At 41.4% G+C, this 23,834-nt stretch overlaps 1 protein-coding gene across 20 annotated transcripts in view; it reads left to right on the forward strand.

Annotated features, from left to right (window-relative positions):
* The window catches only part of RBMS3 (RNA binding motif single stranded interacting protein 3), a 797,532-nt gene that overhangs the window by 659,537 nt on the left and 114,161 nt on the right, over positions 1-23,834 (forward strand). For 11 of the 20 annotated variants that reach the window (XM_086365588.1, XM_086365575.1, XM_086365577.1 and 8 more), the window contains 3 exons: positions 3,465-3,511; positions 18,616-18,712; positions 20,950-21,000. In XM_086365588.1, the coding sequence (XP_086221714.1) occupies positions 3,465-3,511; positions 18,616-18,712; positions 20,950-21,000 (195 nt within the window). The remainder of the gene's footprint in view (positions 1-3,464; positions 3,512-18,615; positions 18,713-20,949; positions 21,001-23,834) is intronic. The other 9 variants (XM_086365579.1, XM_086365582.1, XM_086365591.1 and 6 more) reach the window with 1 other exon arrangement.

Here is a 23,834-nt window from a genome sequence, read left to right on the forward strand (position 1 = left end):
ATCTTCACTGTACCAAGCAGGCTGAGTAGCTGGGGCTTGAGGGCTTATTTGCTCCACAGCGTGTGAGGGCTTAGTTTCCTGAAGCAGGGACTGAGCCTGTGCCCCCTGCATTGCAAAGCGGATTCCTCACCACGGGACCATCAGCAACGTCTCTCAGGCCGTCTTTAAATCATTTTTCTACCTGAAGAAATGATCAGTGATTACCCAGTAGGAGCCAAGCGATCAAGACCTTCCTCTTTTCCTTCCAGATCTTACTTCTGACTGTTCTCACCAATGTTCTACTCCAAGGGGACTATCCACCTTGCCCTTTTTATTCACAAGACTTTTTCCATGATAACTCTTCTGCCTGAGCTGGCCTCCACCTCTTATCTCCATCTACGGAAACCCTAACCATCTTCAAGGTTCCACTCAACTCTGCCTCCTCCAGGTGTCTTCCCGGAGCACCCTGGCCTGTCCACACTACGCTTCATCCATCCTCTCACGGGGTGCTTAGCATGCGTTGCTTGGTGTCAGAATAATATTTACATGTGTGTCTCGTGTCTAGGCACTGTGCGAGGCACTTCACAAATGTAATATCTTTCACATTTTACAACAATTGTATGACATAGGTGTTGCCATCCCATATACCAGTTAAGGAAACTGAGGCTCAAATAAGTGAAATAACTCGCCCAAGGTCCCAGTGCCAGAAAGCAACAGAGCTAAGACTTGAACCCAGGTCCAAAACATGTATCCTTTCCACTGAATCATATGGCTTTCGATTTAATTCTTTCCATCTTCTAAAAGATGAATGGGGATTTAAGATGGAGGAAAAGGCCAGTGTAAACTTTCTGATTATCAAATACTATCCAACAAAGCAATAGAATTTTGTGATAATTACCATATTCTTTGCTAGACCTATTGGTTAACTGTAATCCATGAGGAATTCAAGTCAAATGTGAAAGAAAAAAAAAATATCCTTACTTAACATTGTCAAAACAAATTACATGGCATAAAAAGAGAATATTGATGACAATTTACAAGTCAAGAAAGGCTGGGGAGCATTGGTCTTTGAGCACTACAGTTCAAGGAAAAGGAGTAAATAAACTTGGCTACCTACAAGTTTCCTGGGATTTAAACAATTTGGTCTGAAAATACAATGATCATCTGAATCTCCTATTGAGCACATAGCCTGGTTTTTTTTTTTTTTTTTTTTTTCATTCTTTCTTTTGTCTGACATCTTGGATAAGTTACAGGAGAGAAACTTAGAGTTTCTAAGCAGGAAATCTCATCTCAGATGGATCATCTCAAGGACCCAGAACCATGGCGTCTAGCCTGGACAGGTCACTTCTGGGGGCTCTTCAGCCTCGGGCCAGCCTCCCACCCATCACATGGTGGAGGCCCATCCAGGGGAGAATTTAGACTTAGAATCTACATGCTTTGACATCAGTATCTTTGCTTCTCCCAAAGTGGGAGAAATCTGTCTTCATATCTACTCTTTTATTCTCGTCTCATTCCCTGGGCCTCTGCTTGTCACACTATCAGATTGTATTTCTTTAGCCAGAGTTATCAGCAATCCTATGTTCCCAGTGCATCTCTGTCTCAGCTTTGTTTGCAAACTTCGTTTCAATTGTGTATGCTTCCTCTATGCCAGTTTCACTTATTGATGGTTCTACACTTTTGTTCCTCATACCAATCTTAATAATAAGTTTTAAATATTATTCAGGGAAAACAGTGCATCTAAGCTCAATGCAGCAGGCCATCCTGGACTTCAGGCTCCACCTTATAAAGCCTGAGAATTTTCATTTCGGTTATGTGTTAAATCTTAGGAAGTCAATGAGCTGAATAGGAAAACCACCTTCAACCGCACTGGAGAAGAAACTCAAACACAAAAGCTCTTTCTTTCTTTTAAGTTTTTATGGTTTTCTTAGTCCTCTACAAAAGTCTTCAAAGCTAGTTTATTTTTTTCTTACTTATTTTGAAACAATTACATATTCACAGGAAATTGTGAAAGAAATGAACAGGAGCTCCTGTTTACCCAACACTCCATCTCACCCAATGGTTACATCTTATATAACAATAGTGCATTATCAAGCCAGCTTCCCTGGTAGCTCAGCTGGTAAAGAATCCGCCTGCAATGCAGGAGACCCTGGTTTAATTCCTGGGTCGGGTAGATCCGCTGGAGAAGAGAATGGCTACCCACTCCAGTATTGTGGCCTGGAGAACTCCATGGACTATATAGTCCACGAGGTTGCAAAGAGTCAGACATGACTGAGCGACTTTCACTTTCATCAAGCCAGGTGATCAAAAAGTAAAAAAAAATGTCCAGCCTAGTCAGCCTTCAGTTTCATCCTATCTGTCTGCCCACAAGCAATAACTAGGCTGACAGTCCTGGAAGACAAAGAGTGGTGGGTCCGCATGGCCACAGAGAGATGATCCTGGGGGCTCATGCAAAATCCTAGTCAGTGGCACAGCAGGGCTGTGGAAGGGCACACCCAGCAGAAGAGTTGGGTTGGAATCTGATTCTGCCTCCAAACCTGTGACTTTGAACAAGTCACTTGACCCCTCCAAGGCTTCCATGTCTGCATCCATCAAATGGAGAAAATATTTCTTCTGCCTATTCATAGAGTCCTTGTGGAGAAGGGAAAGGCTACCCACTCAAGTATCCTGGCCTGGAGAATTCCATGGACTGTATAGTCCTTGGGGTCGCAAAGAATCAGACAAAACTGAGTGACTTTCACTTCACTTGTGGTGATGAGATGTGATGGTATGCACGAAGGGGAAATGTAGATGTCAGTCAGCGATCATCAAGTTTATATTCCTCTCTGTAATGACTGTCAGTTATAGAAATGTAGTTTTTCAGTGGCGGTGTTCCCTTGGAAACAAAACAAAAATACCTCCTTGTTAGCCACAAGGCCAAGAGTTTCCATCACATGCAAATGACCTTCCCTTTCTACACTCTGGGTGGGACAGGTACCAGCAAGGTGTTGGACAGCACCCTGTGATTCATTGCCTGCATACCCTGAGGCATGCAATCTATTTTAAAATAAATCTTTCTTAACACTTTCTTCTAAAAGGTCAAATGAATTTTAAGTAGCATTTATTTTAACTCTTACCCCAGGATCCATTCTTACCTTTTTTCCCCATGCTTGGAGATATACAATAGGTGTTCTTGAAAAGAATGAGAAATTATAAGGACACCAGATTAGACAGTGCATGGCATATGAAGTAGAAATGGAGACCATCCAAAATGAATTGTTCTTTGGTTTGTCTGGATATATAATATAAATTCCCTAACTCAATGTTGGATTCTGGTGTTCAGGTAGTAAAAATGCTTGGCAGTAAAGGGGGGAGAAATATATAGGAATACGTAAACTTAAATCATAGAATGTACAGATAAAAAGTCTCTATGTGTGTACTGAATGCTTTGGAGATTACCATTAAAAACATTAAGATCCATTTTCTCCCTTCTTCCCCCCATTATACAGGCTGGCATGGCCCTGACCTATGACCCCACAGCTGCCATACAGAATGGGTAAGTAGATCACTTTTTCTATGTTTTAATTGCTAAGGTATCTCTGAACTCTGAAATCAGTACTGGAGAAAAATGTTCAAATCTTTCTTTTTGTTCTAAACAAAAATGTTAATCAAACCTTTCTCATCAGTGTATTTCTTTTCTTCCTGTGAGTGACTCTGATTTCAGTGGCGTCACCCATGCTTACAAAGCTTCTGTCCATATCCATCTTTCTCCCCCTCTCTCACCTGAGAAAGAGCGATGTGAAGGGAGAAGTGTCTGTTTCTCTAGGGTCAGAGTGTCGCTTCTGCCAGGTAATAATCGTAGCCTGTGCCCAGGCTCATTTCAACATTAATAAAGCTTCTATGCTTGCCTCTGGCTCTCAGAGGAAGGGTAACACACAGAATCAAGTTAGTAACACGGTGATTGTATTTCCATACTCCATTTTAATAAGCATCTGGAAGTTTGCAGACTCTTACTTAGAACAATTAATATAGCCTAAACTTTTCCTCTGAAAAAAATCAGACTTAAGCTACATAATCCAGCATCTTTAAAATTCTGTCATTCTGAATAGTCTTTGGTTGAAACTTTCTTCTTACTTTCCAATTTCTTTCCTTTACATTGGCCATCCTGCAATGAACCAACAAATTGAAGAATAATTATTATTCTTATTTTCAGTCTTTTATCTTAGATTTCTCCACGGCTTTCAGTTTTCTGTCTTTCAGCCTCTAAAGAATTAGTCAGAATGAAGATCTCATTTAAGATCAACCTAGAGGATAGAAGGAATGTAACTCCATTTTCTGTTTGGTCAGCTTAGAGGGTCATTTATTCAGTCACTCAGTAAACATCCAATAAGTCTTCCAAGCACAGTACTATGCTCTATAGGCTTTAAAAAAACAATGCATCTGTGTAAAACAGGGGCTTAAGAAACTCATGGTCTACCGTCCATGAAAGAGTCAACAAAGATGATAGTCTAGGGTAGAGATCTATTCCTTTGTCCCATGTTGATTAAAACTTCTCTAGGGGCAAAAAGTAATGATAGCTCTCCATTTATCCAGTAAGCCTTTTCCTATTTCCAACAAGGCACTCTAAACATGCTGGTCAGAAAGTAAAGACAAGAAATAAAGATACAGAGAATGAAGCCCTCTAGAGTCATACTATATAGCCGAGAAGGTAGCATAGTTAATTCAAAAGACACAGAATATGGCATTATATGCTCAGAGAGAGTGACAGAAGACAGGCGTGTAATGTAAGGGCATGACATTTTTTGAACACATACTATGTACCAAGTAATCTATATTTGTAATTTAATAGTGCATGTTCTTGGAGTCTAATATATGTAAAAATACTTGTAATTACAATTAGAAATGTATATGCACACTGGAAAATAGAAATAATTGAATGAATACACATGTTCATTAACTAAATCCAGCAAGTGTCTGTGTTTGCATACATGGATATGTGTGTATCGGAGGAGGCGATGGCACCCCACTCCAGTACTCCTGCCTGGAGAATCCCATGGACGGAGGAGCCTGGTGGGCTGCAGTCCATGGGGTCGATGAGAGTCGGACACGACTGAGCGACTTCACTTTCACTTTTCACTTTCATGCATTGGAGAGGGAAATGGCAACCCACTCCAGTGTTCTTGCCTGGAGAATCCCAGGGACGGGGAAGCCTGGTGGGCTGCCGTCTATGGGGTCGCAAAGTCGGATATGACTGAAGCGACTTAGCAGCAGCAGCAGCAGCATATGTGTGTATAAATATGTGAATCCATCTACCTGTCTGTACTATATATGCATACATCTGCTTATTATAAAGATCTTCCTGCCCAAGGTTCGAGGTCAATTATTAGAAACGCCCCCATGTCCTAGGCCTGGGCTGGAATGAGTTTATGTTTTGCTATAGTCAGTCATCTTTCCAATGCGCAATTTAAAATCTGAATCTTTCCCCAAAGACCTAAGTGTCCAGACTTTCATTGTGACTCACGACAAACCTGAAGAGAAAAAACCGGGGTTTCAACCTGTAATCTGAGCAGCCGCGGTCTGAACTCTCGTGGTGCCGTTAGACGCCATGGGGACTGCCTGGTCCCTGGGGACTGTGTCTTCCTCCCAGATCACCATTTACACTGTACAGAGGTCAACTGCAGGTATATCCGTCCACCTTCCAGCATCCTCTCTGTGATGTCTGTCTCTGTGTACTTTATACTAACAGTAGAACATTGTATCCTTTGAACTATTTCAACAGTTGCAAAAGTGGTTCATCCTCTCCCACTGCCCGCTTAGACTTTAAGGACAATGAACATCTCCCTCAGGAAGCAAATTGCAGTTAAGATGCTCAGGATACCATCTTCTTGATTTTATGTACTCTCATCTGATAAAGAACTTTGTATCATCCAGCAGTCCCTGTCTTCAACGTTGCCTTGTCCACTGAATATTCCTTTCAGCCTGTAAAAGTCAAGTCTCTCCCACCTATAAAGAGGGCAGAAGCAAAACTGTCCTTTTCTAAACTTCCCTGGTGGTGCAGTGGATAAGACTCCATGCTTCCAATGCAGGGGGTAAAGGTTCAATCCCTGGTCAGGGAACAAGCATCCCGCATGCTGTGTGGTGCAGTCAAAAAACAAAACAATCTTTTTCTGCCTGTAACTTGTAGTGACCACACTATGTTTGCTTTTTCTTTACTGGTAAACAGTTTTAGTATTCTTTACACATTGTCTTCCTGTGTTGTCTCTAATGGGGCTTCCCCAGTGGCTCAGCAGTAAAGAATCTACCTGCAGTACAGGAGCCGCGGGAGACGTGGGTTTGATCCGTGGGTCAGGAGGATCCCCTGGAGGAGGGCATGGCAACCCACTCCAGTCTTCTTGCCTGGAGACTCACAAGAACAGATATGGGCAGAGGGTTGCAAAGAGTCAGACATGACTGAGCGACTTAGCACACACACACACATCTCCTTTGCGGATCCTCCTTGCCCTCCCCTTGCACTGCTCCTCTGGTGTCTGTGAATTCCCCTTCTGCCCACTTTTACTGATCTTTCTCAGGGTTTAGCCCTTTCTCACGCTGTTTCTCATCCACTCCTCCTGCTTTTAGGAACTGAAGACTCCCAAGTTCATACTTCAAGTTTATAACTAGCCACAGGGAACCATCATCTGTGTCTCTCACTGCACTGGCCGCTGCTCCTAGATGTCCTGACCCCAACTGAGGGCTTTGTCTTCATCAGTCCTTCATAATACAAACCAAATAGATGAAAAACATCAAAATACTTCTTACAGTTTTTAAAAAGTTCACTCTAAAGCCATTTAAGTCATAATTCCAGTTCTCTGGGCCTTCTCTCCTACAACACTCCTAGTGATAAAATTGGTCAAGACTTCTTCTATCTCTCTTTGAACTACATCTTCAAACCAGCTGTCTCCCTGCCACTGGTCGAGTTCATTCAATTACCATTCCCTACCTGTATTAAGCTTTTATCTGCCTCTGATATAACTAAGTACCAAACCATTTTCACATTGCTTTCTGAATATTTTTTAAAGCAAAAAGTAATAAGTAATCATCTACCTGCCTGGCTTAAAGTATTACATGGACTTTATTAAAAGCAGAACAAAACTCAAAGTTTCCAGAGTGGCACCAGAATTTCATGATTTGGTTCCTGCAACTGAATTGGACCTTTCTTGATTCTCAGAGTATCTCATGTTATGTTAACCCGTGAGTCTTGTTGCTCATGGAGTTCTCTCTGCCTGCAGAGAATGGTGATATTTCTTCCTTTCCTTCTTTCTTTTATTTCTCTCCTTTAGAGAACACCATTAAATCATACCAGACAGAGGTAATTACACAATTAGTCACAAGAGAAACAGTGTGAGCAGTGGTTAGAAGTGCAGACTCCAGAGCCAGCCTGCCCAGGCGTGCATTCAAATTCTGTTGTTCTCCACATGTAGGCAAGTCGTCTGTGCTTCAGTTTCCCCTTCTATGAAGTGGAGATGACAGTGAGAATAAGTCTTCATAAGACGCTGTAAGGTTTAAAGGACCCCCTGCGGCACAGTGTGGCCCCTGTCAAAGCTGACACGATTGTTACACTGCATTTCATGCGACTGTCATGCAGCTAGGGCTTCCCAGGTGGCACTGGTGGTAAAGAACCCACCTGCCAATGCAGGAGACATAACGAGACATAACGAGACGCGGGTTAGATCCTGGGTTGCAACCATCTCCTGGAGGAAGGCATGGCAATCCGCTCCAATATTCTTGCCAGCAGAATCCCCTGGACAGAGGAGCGTAGCAGGCTACAGTCCACAGGGTCGCAAAGAGTTGGACATGATTGAAGCGACTTAGCACACACGTGTATATGACACAGTAACAGCCTTTTTATCACATAGCTCTTGACATCATATTTATTTCTCTGATGGACTATCAAATCTGAAGGCAGGTTCCATGTCTTATTTTTCTCTACAGCCTGTTTAACTTGGTAGTATGAATGCCCAATCATAAATAGAAAATGTTACTGATGGCATCTGCTTGACTGCAGCAAAGTGGCATTAGGTAACACAGCCCCCTTCCTGGTATCAAGCCACTCTGTTCTCATGTAACACCCTAATCTGATTATCTTTAAATGCAACCTCCAGTTTCATCCAAAGAAGCCAAACTGCACAAGAGTTGTTCATGTCCTGGGTTAAGAGTGGAATTTTGGAAGCATTAGATTATGCACTGTGTTGCTATCAAGAAGGTAGAAATTTCATATCATGAAATGGAAGGAACAGCAAAATTGTAGTTAATTAACCTTATTCACTTGGTATTTCTTTATATACACAAGTTTTTTAAAATATTTTGGTCTTTTGGGTTTTAATTGCCTTATATGGAAACATATAAATAATCATTTCTATGGATGTTAAGATGTCAAAATAACCACATATGTTTCCTCAATATCCTGTTTCTTGACTTACTGTCAGCATGTACCTCTTAAAGATGTGGAAACTGATTTAGAAAATTCAGCATATGAAGGGATCGAATGTGAATGTCCAGAGTAAAGTATTTATTCCATCTTTATACCCATGTGTTCAGTCCAGTGCCTGCGTGCATGCTAAGTCACTTCAGTTGTGTCCAACTCTTTGTGACCCCATGGACTGTTTGTAGCCCACCAGGCTCCTCTCTCTGTGGGATTCTGTAGGCAAGAGTGCTGGCGTGGGTTGCCATGCCCTCCTCCAGAGGATCTTCCTCACCCAGGGATCGAACCTACATCTCTTATGTCTCCTGCTTTGGCAGGCAGTTTCTTCACCACTGGTGCCACCCTGGAAGCCCATTCGATCCAGTAGGCAAACCTAACTTAGAGGGAGAGTAGGAAGCTAACAGAGGCATAAATATTTATTGCTGCAGAGAAGAAACTGATCCCATCTGATGTAGGAAAAACATATCTAAAGATACAGTTGCAACCAACACCAATCCAGTTAATATTGTTAAAAATGGCTTAATGATGACTCAGTTCAACAAACTGCTTTTCTTTCATATCTGTTGTACTGTTTAAAATCATGTTGGTGATGCAGATTTGAAAAAAAAGTTTGCATCCTATCAGGAACAATGGACATGCACACAAATTCTAGATATAATGCCAAGAGTATTGTGAAAGAAGCAAAGAGTGCTTTGAGTTTTATGATGTCTTACCTTTCAGATGTACGAAGTATTTCTGAAGGAAGACACGAGACATGGTGACAATCGTCTCTGGGGAGGACCAACAGAGAGCTGAGAAGGAGGGGTGATAGGGAGACTGACTTTTCACTGTTTACATTTTTCTATTCTTTTCACAAAAAAAGTCAAAATAAATGGTCACAGGACCACAGAGTAAAAGCAGTTACATTCTAGCAAGAGATGTGGAAGGCCTCTTGATGGAGCAGGGACATGAGCTTGTCCTCTTGGTGGCATGTCACATTTAAGAACATGGTTTATCTTTTTGAGTGCTAGTTTTTTCCAGATATATGTCCAGCAGTGGGATTGCTGGATGATATGGAAATTCTATGTGGTTGCCAAGGGGGAGGGAAAGGTGGGGGAGGGACAGACTGGGGGTTTGGGGTTGGCAGATATTATATGCAGAAGGGGAAAACAAGTTCTACTATAGCACAGGAGACTATATCCTGTGATCAGCCATAATGGAAAAGAGTAGTGAAAGCAATGTGTGTGTGTCTGTGCGTGTATGTGTGTGTGTGTGTGTATGTGTAACTCAGTCACTATGCTATACATTAGAAATTAATGTAACATTGTAAATCACACATACTTCAATTTTTCTTTTTATTCAAAGGACGTATTTTGTAATCCTGGAGCATCCTAGAACTGCGCTCAGTCATGGGGGCTTCTGAGTATCAAATTCAGACGTGTCTGGGGTGTCTGGTAGCTCAGTTGTATAAACTGTTAAATGTTCTGAATTCCATAACTTCAATGTTTATACAGCAACATAAAACTGAAATAAGTACTCCCAAATTTAGCTTGATTTTTCTCTAATGAAGAACAAACATTTGTAAATGTAAATGTGGACCATGGTGTCTCTGAGCAGTTTGAGTGTAGGTGGCAGAAAATGTCAGTCATGTCATCTGCTTGAATCTACCCAAATGATCACTTTAAACAAATCAGTTCAATGTCACTTGTATCTAAGGCTTTGAAGGTTACAGTGAAGAGGTTTCTGGGTTGCAATGGAAAAGGAAACCACTCAGTACTTTTTTACTGTAGGTCAACTTAGGAGAATAAAAATGCTCATTCTTCTTTCAGAGCTATCTGGCATAACTCTATAATGTGTTATTACTACTGGCCTATTGCTTTTTTAACAGTCCAATATGAAATCCCATCACTTTCAAATATGAGCATAAGAGGTGGGAAATAATTCCTTCCCCAGTCAAAATCTCATCTTTTCCTGTGCCCTTTTCACTAAGGTCTGCTGTGTAAATGCCTTTTGGATTGTTTGATTTGAATAAAATGTATTCTTGGGAGAGATGTGGGGGGGAAATATTTTCTACGGCCTTGGTTTGCCAGCTGTTTTATATGGCATTTGATATTAAGTGATACAGAAACCAGATCTTATTACGCTAGGAAAGGAATGTAATGTGAAAGATACATGGTATTACAATAAAGATGACCAGTACCTTATTAATCTTGTGCTCTAGGGTTGCCCTGAGGATTCATGGTTCTGACTCCAACAAAATTGCGCGTGGACGTGAAGACAAGGCAGCACTATTTATTTCAGTGTGCATATAGGATTGTGTGTGGTTTTTTGGAGTTAAAAAAAAAATCCTACCCTGGGGTTATTGATACATTCATGTTATTTTTATTGTCAGTGAAATAAGATTTCACTACTGACTGCCAAATTCCCTGAAGATGGCTCTTCTGCAGGTAAAATAATGTCCTCTTAGTGACCTAGACTTCCATTCTCTGGGCTTCTGGAGCCCACTTGCTTTAAAAGCCAGAAAACCAAATAACTCTTTGTGTTCCCTAAAATTATGACTTTTTTCAGAGGCCAGCTCAGAGTTCTATGGATAGATTTTGCTTAAGTAAACCTCTCAGTACCTTTGACATTTGGAACTTTTTCACGTGAAACCTCTCCAGAGTAACTAGTCAACATTCCCAAGGAAAGCTTTTCAACCTTGACATGAGTGTCATTTTGGATCATATCATTTTTTTGGTGGGAACTGTCCTGTGTTTAGCAGCATCCCAGACCTCTATCAACTTGATGCTAGGAGCAGCCCCCTGACCCAGTTGTGATAACCAAAAACATCTCTAGGTCCTGGGAAGAAAGCTCCTGTCTCTGTTTAAGATAGTGTAGAAAAGAAACACTTGCCACACCTGTGAATTTACTGTGTGCATTTTGTCAAATAAATATCTTAGCAAACTCTTTCCAGAAAAAATGGTTAGTTAAAAAGTCGTTCCTAGTTTTCTGTAATAGCATTTCAAGGCATGATGCACCTACGCATGTGTGCTCAGCCATGTCTGACACTTTGTGACCCCATGGACTGTAGCCCTCCAGACTCCTCTCTCCATGGGATTTTTCCAGGGAAGAATATTGTAGTGGGTTGCCATTTTTTTCCTCCAGGGGATATTCCCAATCTAGGGATCGAAACTACATCTCCTGTATCTCCTGCGTTAGCAGGCAGATTCTTTATGACTGAGCCACCTGGGAAGCCCATGATGCATATATTAATATAACCAGATATAAAAATATAGTCACATGTTTCAAATGACCTTAGCTTTCTTATTATAGCCACAAAATTAAAGTGCTGTCAATTTCACCTTTCCTGTTCCCCCAAAATAGGATGCCTATGCCTAAAGTTTTTATCTGGATGTTCTTTTTCTTTCTTCTCCTTTTAAAATGTGGAGGCTGTGTGAACCACGAAGGATACATGGCAGGGATTGAGAACAAGTGATGAGACTGGGAAACTCATTCTGCAGCTCTCTTTCTGGAGGCCGGCTCAGTGCATTTTCTTTAGACATGGTGACTCTAAACCTCAGATGCAATAACAGCCTCTCTTGTCGTGGTTTAAGCAAAGCTTTCCTGTAAAGTCATCTGGTTTATGTTTGGACTTGGGGAGAGCTTATTTCAGAATACCAGAATTAGGGGATCAAGATAGTGTACTGAGTCTGATCTTTCCAGTCCATTTTCTGTTCTAAATGACTCTCTGATTTGAGTGGCAGACAGTATTGGAACTTGCTGGGGAGTATGAAATATCATTCTTATTGGACGGATAAGATTAGAGCAAATAGAACAAAAACACGTGAAAATTTCCCCTAAGGGTTCTCTATGTTAGTATCCATTTACTTGGCTGTTTTTCTGCTTCTGCTCTCATTTTTTTTTTCCCGTAAAGTTCCCTGTAAATGCTGTCTGTCCATCCAGTCCTTTTTGCTTTCATTTTTAATATGCCACTTGGTACCTTTTGCAAAATAAACCAGCCACTCTAAAATGTGAAGCATGATTTATGCTGTTGGTATGCAAGGCTGAGACTAGGTTTCTAAGAGAAGTTAAACCTACATGGAGAAAAGGGCTGTTAGTGGAGTGGTCATGAGTGCCTGTTAGGTCATTATGAGCCCCACATAAATCTTTCTGTTCACTGCTTCATAAGTAAGATCTAAGATAAAACCTGAAGGGGTTGTGTGTGTGTGTGTGTATGTGTGTTTTCTAGATGTAAACCATGATTTTTGTAGAAAAGGTCTGTTTTCTCTGATTATCAATTTCTCTATATGCCTAGAAAATGGGCATTAGTTTAAGCTTTCACTGAGATGTACAGAGGTACAGATAGATGATATGTGATGTAAGCCAGCTTTCTCAGTTCTCACTTCTCAGCTTCCTATCTGAACAGATGGCATCTTCTGTGTCTCCACACATTTGACATTAGCCATCCTTTACAATGATCACTGCTTATCTCCCTAAGCTGTTTTGCACTCATTTATTCATTCAGTCAGCCATCAGGTATTAAGCATAGATCAAAGAAAGCAATGGCACCCCACTCCAGTACTCTTGCCTGGAAAATCCCATGGACAGAAGAGCATGGTAGGCTGCAGTCCATGGGGTCGCTAAGGGTTGGACACGACTGAGCGACTTCACTTTCACTTTTCACTTTCAAGCATTGGAGAAGGAAATGGCAACCCACTCCAGGGTTCTTGCCTGGAGAATCCCAGGGACGGGGGAGCCTGGTGGGCTGCCGTCTATGGGGTCACACAGAGTCGGACACGGCTGAAGTGACTTAGCAGTAGCACAGTATCTTTGAAGTACACTAAAGCAAAGCACAATAAAATGAGGTCTGCCTGTATTTATTATGCCCCAGGCTCTGTCCTAGGCAACAAAGTCCAGGTGTCCTCAACTCTCTTGAAGCCAACATTCTAGAGGGAGAAATAACCAATAAATGCATTGCATTAGTCAGCACAACTGCTGTTAAAAAAAAAAAAAAAAGCCATTGATCGTGTGGGTTTAAACAACTGAAATAAATTTCCTCACAGTTATGGAGGCTAGAAGTCCATGATCAAGATCTGGCTGATTAAGTCTCGGGTGAGGACTGTTTTCCTGGCTTTTCCAAGGCTGTTTTCTCACTGTGTCCTCACATGGCCTTTCCCCCGTGTGCGTGTATGGAGAGAGAGGGAAGTCTGCGGAGCATCTCTTCTTTTAAGGACACTAACCCTGGGAGATTAGGGCCCCACCCTCATGAGCTCATTTAATGTTGCTTTCTTCCTTAGAGGTCCCATCTCCACATACAGCCACTCTGGGAGTTAGGACTTCAACATATGAATTTTAAAGGGACACACACATTCAGCCAATAGTATATAAAGACATTTTTTAAAGGCTACTTCAAATAGTGATAATGCCAATGGGGGAAAACAAAACTAAAGTCAAGGAAAGGAATAGAGAACAATTGGGGCAGAGATGGTGGTTGCTGCTTTAGCTATGGACCTCTCAGAAGAAGGGAAAGTTGAGTGAAACCAATAATGAAAAAGAGGTTGTTATAGGGAGATTTGGGGAAATAAGCATTCCAGGTAGAGAGAATTATAAGGGCAGTGGCCCAAGATGAGAATGACAGGCTCATGTGACAGAAGGTCATTGTAATTTTTTGGATCCTAGTTGGCTCAAGGAAGAGAGATGGCTCAAGTAAGGATAGCCTTACTGTGCTAGCAATAGTCGATACCAGGAATTCAGATTTTGTTCTCATTGCAGTGGAAAGCCATTGGCTGGATTTAGGCTGGTTAATGTACAAAGGAGATTCAAGTTAAGTGGTTAAAGAGAGAAACTCAAATGAATGCCTTACCCATCTTTGGTACACATAGTAAATCCTTCAATACAGTTTTTTTTTTTTTTAAGTGGAAGAATAGATGTTTTCTTGCATAGTAATTGTCTTTTTAAAAGTCGGATTTGTTAAAAGTAATTCATATATACACTCTTGATAGGGTACAATTTTATGAGGTCTGAAAAGCGCACAATGGAGCAACGAAGAAACAGTTACATCATTTCCCAGAATTCCTTCGTGTGTCTCTGTGGTCAGACTCCTCCCTTAACCCCAGCCTTCGGCATCCGTTATTTGGTTTTGGTCTGTATAGTTTCTCATTTTCCATACCGTTATACAAATAGATATAAAATATAAAGTCTTTTGAGTCTGAGAGCTCTCATTTAGCATAATTCATTTAAGATTCACCATGTTAAATATACCAGGGTTTCTTTTGTTTTAATTGTTGAGTAGCCTCCCCATGTATGGATGGACTATATGTTGTTTATCTGTTCAGTTGAAGGATATTTGGCTTGTTTTCAGTTTTTGGCAAGTATCAAAGCTGCTGTAAATAATTGCATCAAGGTTTTTGTGTGAACTCAAGTTTTCATTTATCTTTAGTTGCTATGTATCAGTGGGATTTTTCAGTTATATGCTATGTGTATTTTAGCTTTATATGAAACTGCCAAGCTGTTTTCTAAAAGGGCAGGACCATGCTGTATTTCCACCAAGAATGAAAGAGAATTCCACCTTCTCTAAATCTGTGACAGCTCTGATTGGCTTTTTTTTAATTTCATCATTCTAATAGGTACATTACATAGTCAATATTCATTTTTCCTAAACTACACAAAAGCAGATTTAGAGATGAGGTAGATGTAGGTATGGATAGTAAGGAGAATGCAATGGGTAAAGGAGTAATTTTTTCAACTACATTTTTTTAACCAAAAGACCCTAACCTTATAATCCTTGTTGAAACCTAGATCAATTTAAGACTCTAGTTCTATAATCCTTGCTTGGAGACTTTTGTAGAATCTAGCTTAAAGAACTTACTCTTTGAACCCTGGAAACATTGAAATCTAGCCCCCCTACACTCAGTGGGGTTCTTGTGGAATGCTTCTTTAGAAAGGTGACTCATGAGATTCTCTATTCAAAACATCAGAGAACTCTGAGGATGATGAAGATTTTGTCTCCAAAATTCCAAACTCAGTCATGAACTATTTTTAAAAAGAAAAGAAACTAAACTTAAAGTAGTAATTCAATTGACTTTGCGATGCCAAGGGAACATTTCATGCAAAGATGGGCTCGATAAAGGACAGAAATGGTATGGACCTAAGAGAAGCAGAAGATATTAAGGAGAGGTGGCAAGAATACACAGAAGTATTGTACAAAATACATCTTCACAACCCAGATAATTACGATGGTGTGATCACTCACCTAGAGCCAGACATCCTGGAATGTGAAGTCAAGCGGGCCTTAGGAAGCATCACTATGAACAAAGCTACCGGAGATGATGGAATCCCAGTTGAACTATTTCAAATCCTAAAAGATGATGCTGTGAAAGTGCTGCACTCCTTATGCCAGCAAATTTGGAAAATTCAGCAGTGGCCACAGGACTGGAAAAGGTCAGTTTTCATTGCAATCCCAAAGAAAGGCAATGCCGAAGAATGCTCAAACTACCGCACAATTGCACTCATCTCACATGCTAGTAATGTAATGCTCCAAATTCTCCAAGCCAGGTTTCAGCAATATGTGAACCATGAACTTCCAGATGTTCAAGGTGGTTTTAGAAAAGGCAGAGGAACCAGAGATCAAATTGCTAACATCCTCTGGGTCATCTAAAGAGCAAGAGTGTTCTAGAAAACCATCTATTTCTGCTTTCTTGACTATGCCAAAGCCTTTGACTGTGTGGATCACAACAAACTGTGGAAAATTCTGAAAGAGATGGGAATACCAGACCACCTGACCTGCCTCCCAAGAAATCTGTATGCAGGTCAGGAAGCAACAGTTATAACTGGTCATGGAACAACAGATTGGCTCCAAATAGGAAAAGGAGTACGTCAAGACTGCATATTCTCACCCTACTGATTTAACTTCTATGCAGAGTACATCATGAGAAACGCTGGACTGGAGGAAGCACAAGCTGGAATCAAGACTGCTGGGAGAAATATCAATAACCTCAGATATGCAGATGATACCACCCTTATGCCAGAAAGTGAAGAGGAACTAAAAAACCTCTTGAATAAAGTGAAAGAGGAAAGTGAAAAAATTGGCTTAAAGCTCAACATTCAGAAAACTAAGATCATGGCATCTGGTCCCATCACTTCATAGCAAATAGATGGGGAAACAGTGGAAACAGTGGCTGACTTATTTTTCTGGGCTCCAAAATCACTGCAGATGGTGACTGCAGCTGTGAAATTAAAAGACGTTTACTCCTTGGCAGGAAAGTTATGACCAACTTAGACAGCATATTAAAAAGCAGAGACATTACTTTTTTCCAGTAGTCATGTATGGATGTGAGAGTTGGACTGTAAAGAAAGCTGAGCACCGAAGAGTTGATGCTTTTGAACTGTGGTGTTGGAGAAGAATCTTGAGAGTCCCTGGGACTGCAAGGAGATCCAACCAGTCCATTCTAAAGGAGATCAGTCCTGTATGTTCATTGGAAGGATTGATGTTGAAGCTGAAATTCCAATACTTTGGCCACCTGATGCAAACAGCTGACTCATTTGAAAATGACCCTGATGCTGGTAAAGATTGAGGGAAGGAGGAGAAGGGGATGACAGAGGATGAGATGGTTGGATGGCATTACCGACTCATTGGACATGAGTTTGGGTAAACTCCAGGAGTTGGTGATGGACAGGGAGGCCTGGCGTGCTGCAGTCCACGGGATCGCAAAGAGTCGGATGCGACTGAGCGACTGAACTGAACTGAACTGAAGAGTATGGCAAAATGAAAACAATGATTCCATGATCCCTAATAGGCATTTCCCCAATCTATCCTCATAACAGGGAAATAGTCCATCACAGGCATCCTGGTTTTGTGTGCATGTTCAGTGGTTAGTCACTCTAGACTTTCCCTTACCAGTGAGATATGAAGAAGGAAACATGATTTAAAATTCTGAGGAATCTGAGCATTAGATAACTAATGGGCTCCAGGGTATAGTCTGAGTGGAGATGGAGTGTCAGTGTTTTCAATACCCTTTGAAAGTAGTGAAAATTTAGTCGCTCAGTGGTGTCCAACTTTTTGTGAACTCGTGGACTGCAGCCCACCAGGCTCCTTTCTCCGTGAAACTCTCCAGGCAAGAATACTGGAGTGGGTAACCATTCCCTTCTCCAGGGGATCTTTCTGACCCAAGGATTGAACTCAGGTCTCCTGCATTGCAGGCAGACTACAGTCTGAGCCACCAGGGAAGTCCTAGATCTCTGTTAAATCTATCCTTTAATAGATATCCAGAAGAATCATCCCTCCTCTGATTTGTGGAGCTCTGCTCTTGCCCAGGGGCTTCCCAGGTAGCACAATGGTAAAGAACCTGCCTGCCAATGCAGGAGACATGGGTTCGATCCCTGGATTGGGAAGATCCCCTGGAGGAGGAAATGGCAACCCACTCCAGTATTCTTGCCTGGAAAATTACATGAACAGAGGAGGCTGTCCATGGACTGGGCTACAGTCCATAGCATTGTAAAGAGGAGGACAGGACTGAGCAACTGAGCACGCACCCACACATCATCTTGCCCAGTGTTCTTCTGTACTTGTTCACCGGAGGACCAGAAAACTCAGTGCTTTTTAGAGTCTGCAGGAGAATATCACACAGGTCCAGAACCTCCATCAGTGCCTTGATTAAATTCAGAAAAGATTCCTATCTTCACCTTGACCCAAATTGTCCACAAATTGTCCTTTTCTTTTCATGGAGAAAGTACTTAGGTTAGTTTTTGCCTGAGGGCCTGGACTCATGCCTAGCATAAGTTATCCAGAACTGTCTAGAAGCTGATCCTCTTTCTTGAATGAAGAAATAAATGCAATTATGTCTGTGTAACAACAGCCACTTTCGTAAAGCTTGGTGCTACCAATTCACCTTCCTTTCAAGGAGCTTTGTAATAGCGTTGCCTTAAAAACAAACAAACGAAAACAAGACCCACAGCTTTTCTCCCCTGTTGATTAAACATACTATGACACTCACCTGGCCTAAGAGATTTCGGCGTGGCCAATTTTATTAGCGGACTCAAAGTTGTCATTTCGTTTAGAACAGTTTATTTCTTAGTGGAATCAAAGACCATCAGTCTCTTGTCCGCTCCTGTTAACAATGAATGGGTGGTACGAGGGTGGAAGTCAATCTCCTTCAGACACGCGTGGTAGCATTTGGTCAGCAGCCAGGCATGCGTTAGCGTCACAAATCTATGAATCTTCTTTTTTTTTTTTCTGTTTGCAGATTTTATTCTTCACCGTACAGTATTGCAACCAACCGCATGATTCCACAGACATCCATCACGCCATTCATTGCTGCTTCCCCTGTCTCCACATACCAGGTATGTCCGATTTACCTGCACATCCCGAGGGACCTTTCTTGCCAAGAATAGCCCATCTCAAGTCAAAAAGGACACAGCAGAATTTTTAAGTTGTCTTCCCTTTAGTCACATCTAAATTCATAATATTATCATAATATCATAGTCATAATATTCAAACTGTCCACTGAGCCTACCCTTTCAAGAGCTTGTTTGCATCTGTTTCGCTGAATTATAAATATCCACTGAGCCTCCATTCTGCCTGCTGAGTTTTCATGATTTTGGTACTTTTCAGCCAACCTTAGTTCAGCTTTCTTACCACTGAGAGGTTACTTCGTGTGTTTCCTGTTATTTTGATTGTCACCGTTCCCTAGTGTATCTTTTCTGAGAACACATTTCTGGCAACTCCTTGCACTCCCTTTGGGATACTGGATCATTGTTATTTGTCACAGTTGTTCTGTGTATCCATGGAAAGCTACATGGATGGATGCTATATCACTGGCTCCAAGAAAAAGGGAAAATTATCAAAGGGGTAAACGTAATTCCTACTTCCTCCTCTGACTTCATTCTCACTTCCAAAGAGGCCAGAAGAGGCCTCAGGGGTTCCACATGTTGAAACGCAAGAAAATCTGAGACTCATTGTGTCCTAAACCAGACGTTGTCGCCAGTTAACGTTAATTGTGCAGATGGAAAGAAATAGCCATCCTTCCCCTCAAACAGGGCTCCTTATCTTATTCCTTTGAGTTATCATAAGTATTTCTCCCTCCTTCTCTTTACCTCATGGAGTTCTTTAGACAGTTCTTCTAATTAGAAACAAAACTGCCTATGAATGCTATCTAGCTAGTGGAGTGGCATTGTTTACAGCCTTGGAGATAGAGACTGAGAGTGTGTGCATGTGTGTTTCCTTATATCATGCTTATGGTGGGGGTGGGCGTGGGGGTCTGGGGTGGGGATTGTGATGTTGCTGATTGCTACGAATTCAGTGAAGTTTCACGTTCTTCATCCACTACCTATCTATGTCATGTCAGGAGATCCCCACTGTCAGAGCATCACGCTTGACACGATGCCCATTTTTCCTTCACAGATCCCCCTCCCTCCGAAGCAGATCATTTTCACTCTGTGTCTGCACTTAGGTTCTTGATACATGTCAGTGTGTGAGTGGAATAGAATTTTGTGTGAATTGCATTAGAGGGTCTCTGGATGGCTGATTTCTTAAATGCCTTTCCTTGGGACCCATGAGGCTAAGTGCAGATGCTGTTCGGTTTTTGTTCTTCCTACAGGCCTGCCTGGTTGTAATGTGTGCTTTTTGGTGTTTTTACCCATTTTTTTCAAATCTTGGCTTCTGTTTCAGCCAAGACCACCCACTGAGCTCCATTGTAGAGCACTTTGGTGTCATGAATGAAATCTCCACAGAGCTGTCATTTCACTTGGGAGGGCCCATAAGTGAAATTTAACTCCAGCTCTCTTTTCTCAAAAAGGAATTCGAGCAATTTCCTATGTTGTTGAGTCTTGCTTTTCACCACTTTTTTTTTTTTTAATCTAAAGTTCATTGGCAGTCTCATTGATGTGAGTCTATTCAAACCAAAATCTTCAGGGCTATCTATGTCACAATCAGCTCTTAGAAGCTGACTTTCTCATTTGGCTGATGGGGAACATTTGGAACATTTTCCTGGTTCATACACTCATTTTTAGTAACCATACCAGTTACTACAAGAGAGAAAAATCACAGACTTAGTTAACTTGGGTTTAACCCAAAGCATTCCCCCAAATTTCTGGTTGATCTCTAATTCATTCCTCAACTTTCACCACTTGGATTTATTTCCAAGATGGGATCACTTGAGAATTTGAGGTTAGAACCAATGACAGAAAAAAAGGAAGTCTTAGCAATCATGCTAAGTAATGCTTCCTTCTTTATTCACCTGGGTCTTCCAGCATGTTGACCTCTGAACAGTTGATCCCTGAAGCCTCCTAAGACTTGCATCTCCAATACCAGCCTCCAAATGTGCCCATGGTGTAGCCTGGCCCATGTGGGCATTACCACCAGCTCCAGGGAAGTAGGAATTTGCTTTCATTTTACCATGTTTCAGGGACCAAATGAATCAGGTCCAAGAGTTTCCTTTCTATCCTTAGTTTATTGAGCACTTATTTGCTGTAAGTCAGATGGACTCCACTTTCTTATGACCTAGTGTGACTCCACTGAACGCAAGAACCGAGTTCTCTCTGTGATTGCTTTGTGCTAATGAATGCTGTTTGATGCATAGGTCCAGAGCACTTCATGGATGCCTCATCCGCCATACGTTATGCAACCAACAGTAAGTGTTCTCAGTCACCTGAGGCTCGATGTTTCTATTATCTGAGTGCAAGCTTTTGTAACATGTAGAAGCTCTGGGGTAAAGCTTTTGTTCTATTCCATGCCTTTTCCTGGCAGCCTTATTTTCCAGATACAAAGCTGTTCCTGAAATTCTACAAAAGCGTGTACAACAGACAGAGATAGTGACAGTGATGGAGAGAAAGAGAGTTGAGAGAGGAAGAGGGAGGGAGGGAGAGAATCAACTTGATTGGAGGAAATAGCAATCAACCTCTCACGCTGATGTCTGCCATTTGTCATGAAGAGGGAAGGTCTACAGGTAGTACTGAGTGCCCTGGACGGTTAAATCCATTATAGGAGGAAAGCTTTTCTGTTGTCCTTCTCTTTCTGTTATGCTTTCTTTTCTTTGGATGCTTTGCGAATCATGGCTCAGTGTTGACTCAAAGCATCATATTTGAAATAGGAAGGTATTCATCGACTAATAGGTATGGCTAGATAATAGATAGTAAGGTTGGTAGATGACTTTTATGTTAACCAAAAGGGTCATTCTCTTCTTTAGTGGAAAGTTTCTTCCCCAAATATTCAAACTATGTTCTACTAGCTAGCTTTTCCCATTTTGTGGTACAATATGACATAAGTCCCCAAGGAAAAATATTATATATTCCATTAGAATACAGGCTGAAGGCTAGTGATTCTATGTATCTTTGTCAAGTTCTTGCATGTTTTCTAGCTCTTGGAAAGAAGAGGACAGGAAGATTTCTAGAACGATACACTCATGAGAGTTGGGAGAAGGGGAAAGGTCCCCAGTGGGAAGTTGTGTGACAGGATCTCTGGTGTCCTCTCCTGGGTCTGTTCAAATCTGTAACTTTGTTTCCTCTTCTGTCACTATACTTAACATGGCTTTGGGGAGGATCAAAGCCGAGAGAATATATGAAAACAATGTTTAAAGTATGACATGTTACACCTTATTATGGTCATTAATCCTTATTAGTGAATGTATCAGTCGTACAAAGAAGAAGCAATGCTACATTTTAACTCTTTTCAAAGCTAAATATAAATAAAGTCATGCATATCAAAAACAGGGAGTTACATACACAGGCATCCATTTCCTGGACTCAAAGGATCGTAGCACCTGGCTTTCATAATTGAGCTTTGTCCAGTTTTTTTTTTTTTTTTTTTTTTTTTTTTTAAGGAGCATTCCACGTTGCTCCTAGTGTTTTGATAATTTGCTTTGTATTTGAAAAATAAAGCATATGTAGCTTCTGACAACAGAACTTTAGACCCTATTTTGCAAGTGTCCCTGTTTACTCTTATTTGCCTACCTTGGGGGCTTTGTGAGTTCATCTGGTCTGTGTTGTGGAAATCAGACCGAACAGGCAAGGAATCCAGGCTGTTCTTTTCTGTCCAAGTCATCAGGTAGAATCCAGTAGAAGCTGCCAGACCAACATATAGCACAGACTAGGCCAACATAGGAAGAGGAAAGAAGCCTTGCCAAGTTCTAAAGAGACATTCTAGAAGGAAGCAACTACCTTCTAAGGAAATAATGTGTGTGTGTTTAGGGAGTGCAGGGGCTAGCTTGGTCTTCATGCTGAGGTCAAGCATCATCTCATTGCAACCTCAAGGAAAGCACATCTGGCAAAATCTGAATTTTTTTTCAGATACCAAAGGTGTATGATTCTACAATACTTGCAAAGCTGTGAGGAGAAGGGAAGACATTTGTGTTTTATTTCAACTGTCATTCAGGACCCTAGCAAAGTGTTTCATGAGCACCTCCTCCTCCCTTCCCCAGCTTCCAGCTTCACCCATTTGGGGATGTATTATTTCTAGTATCCTTCTCCCTAGCAATAGTTGTGTGTGTGTGTGTGTGTGTGTGTTCCTTTGTCCCTATGAGATCTTCTTGCCATGGCTGCTGCTCCCTAATACCCCTTCCCCTGATTAGACTCTGCATGATGTTTGAGCTTAGGTCACCCTGTCTAAGACCGCAGTCCCCAACCTTTTGGCACCAAGGACTGGTTTTGTGGAAGATAATCTTTCCATGAACCAGTGGGGCAGGGGATGGTTTCAGGATGATTCAAGGGCATTGCATTTACTGTGTAATTTATTTCTATTATTATTACATCAATTCCATCTCAGATCATCAGGCATTACGATCCTGGAGGTTCGGGACCCCTGGTTTAAGATGTAGCACTTACTTGTGCCAGGGACAGATTTCCTGGGAACAGGAGTGGCCGGGCCACCCACCACTTTGTTGTTTTTAACTTGGAAACACTGGCTAAACAGCATTTTGGAAACACATTACTTGTACCATCCGTTGTTTCCTTATGACAGTTTTCTTGGTTGTTTTATTGTATGAAGAACCTTGATGCAACTGCTCTTGGTTTTATTATCAGAGTGGGGTTTAATGTTTTAATGTTACTCTGTAACATTAAAACATAAAAATACGTAGGTGATGATCTAGGGCAAAGAAATAAAATCACCTGGATGTGAAGAGAAGGAATGAGTGACTTGGTGATTAATAGCATGGATTCTTAGTTAGGCTCTTTGGGAGAGAAAATCCTTTCTGATCTAGGACTTTAGGCAGTTAAACTTCCTGAGCCACAGTTTTCTCATCTGTAATATGGACACAATCACGACTAAATTATTATGCTTTCAGTTCATTAAATTAAGTAATGCTTTAAAGCTCTTAAAATAGCACCCAAGAAATATCAAACACTCAATAAATTACTGTTATCATGACTCAGTTATATGAGTACTGCTGCTGCTGCTAAGTCACTTCAGTCGTGTCCGACTCTGTGCGACCCCATAGACGGCAGCCCACCAGGCTCCCCCGTCCCTGTG

The sequence above is a fragment of the Bos grunniens genome, chromosome 22 (assembly GCF_055505025.1).
Source record: "Bos grunniens cultivar Pamir isolate PY7600 chromosome 22, Bosgru_T2T1.0, whole genome shotgun sequence".
In the NCBI taxonomy this organism is placed as follows: Eukaryota; Metazoa; Chordata; class Mammalia; order Artiodactyla; family Bovidae; genus Bos; species Bos grunniens.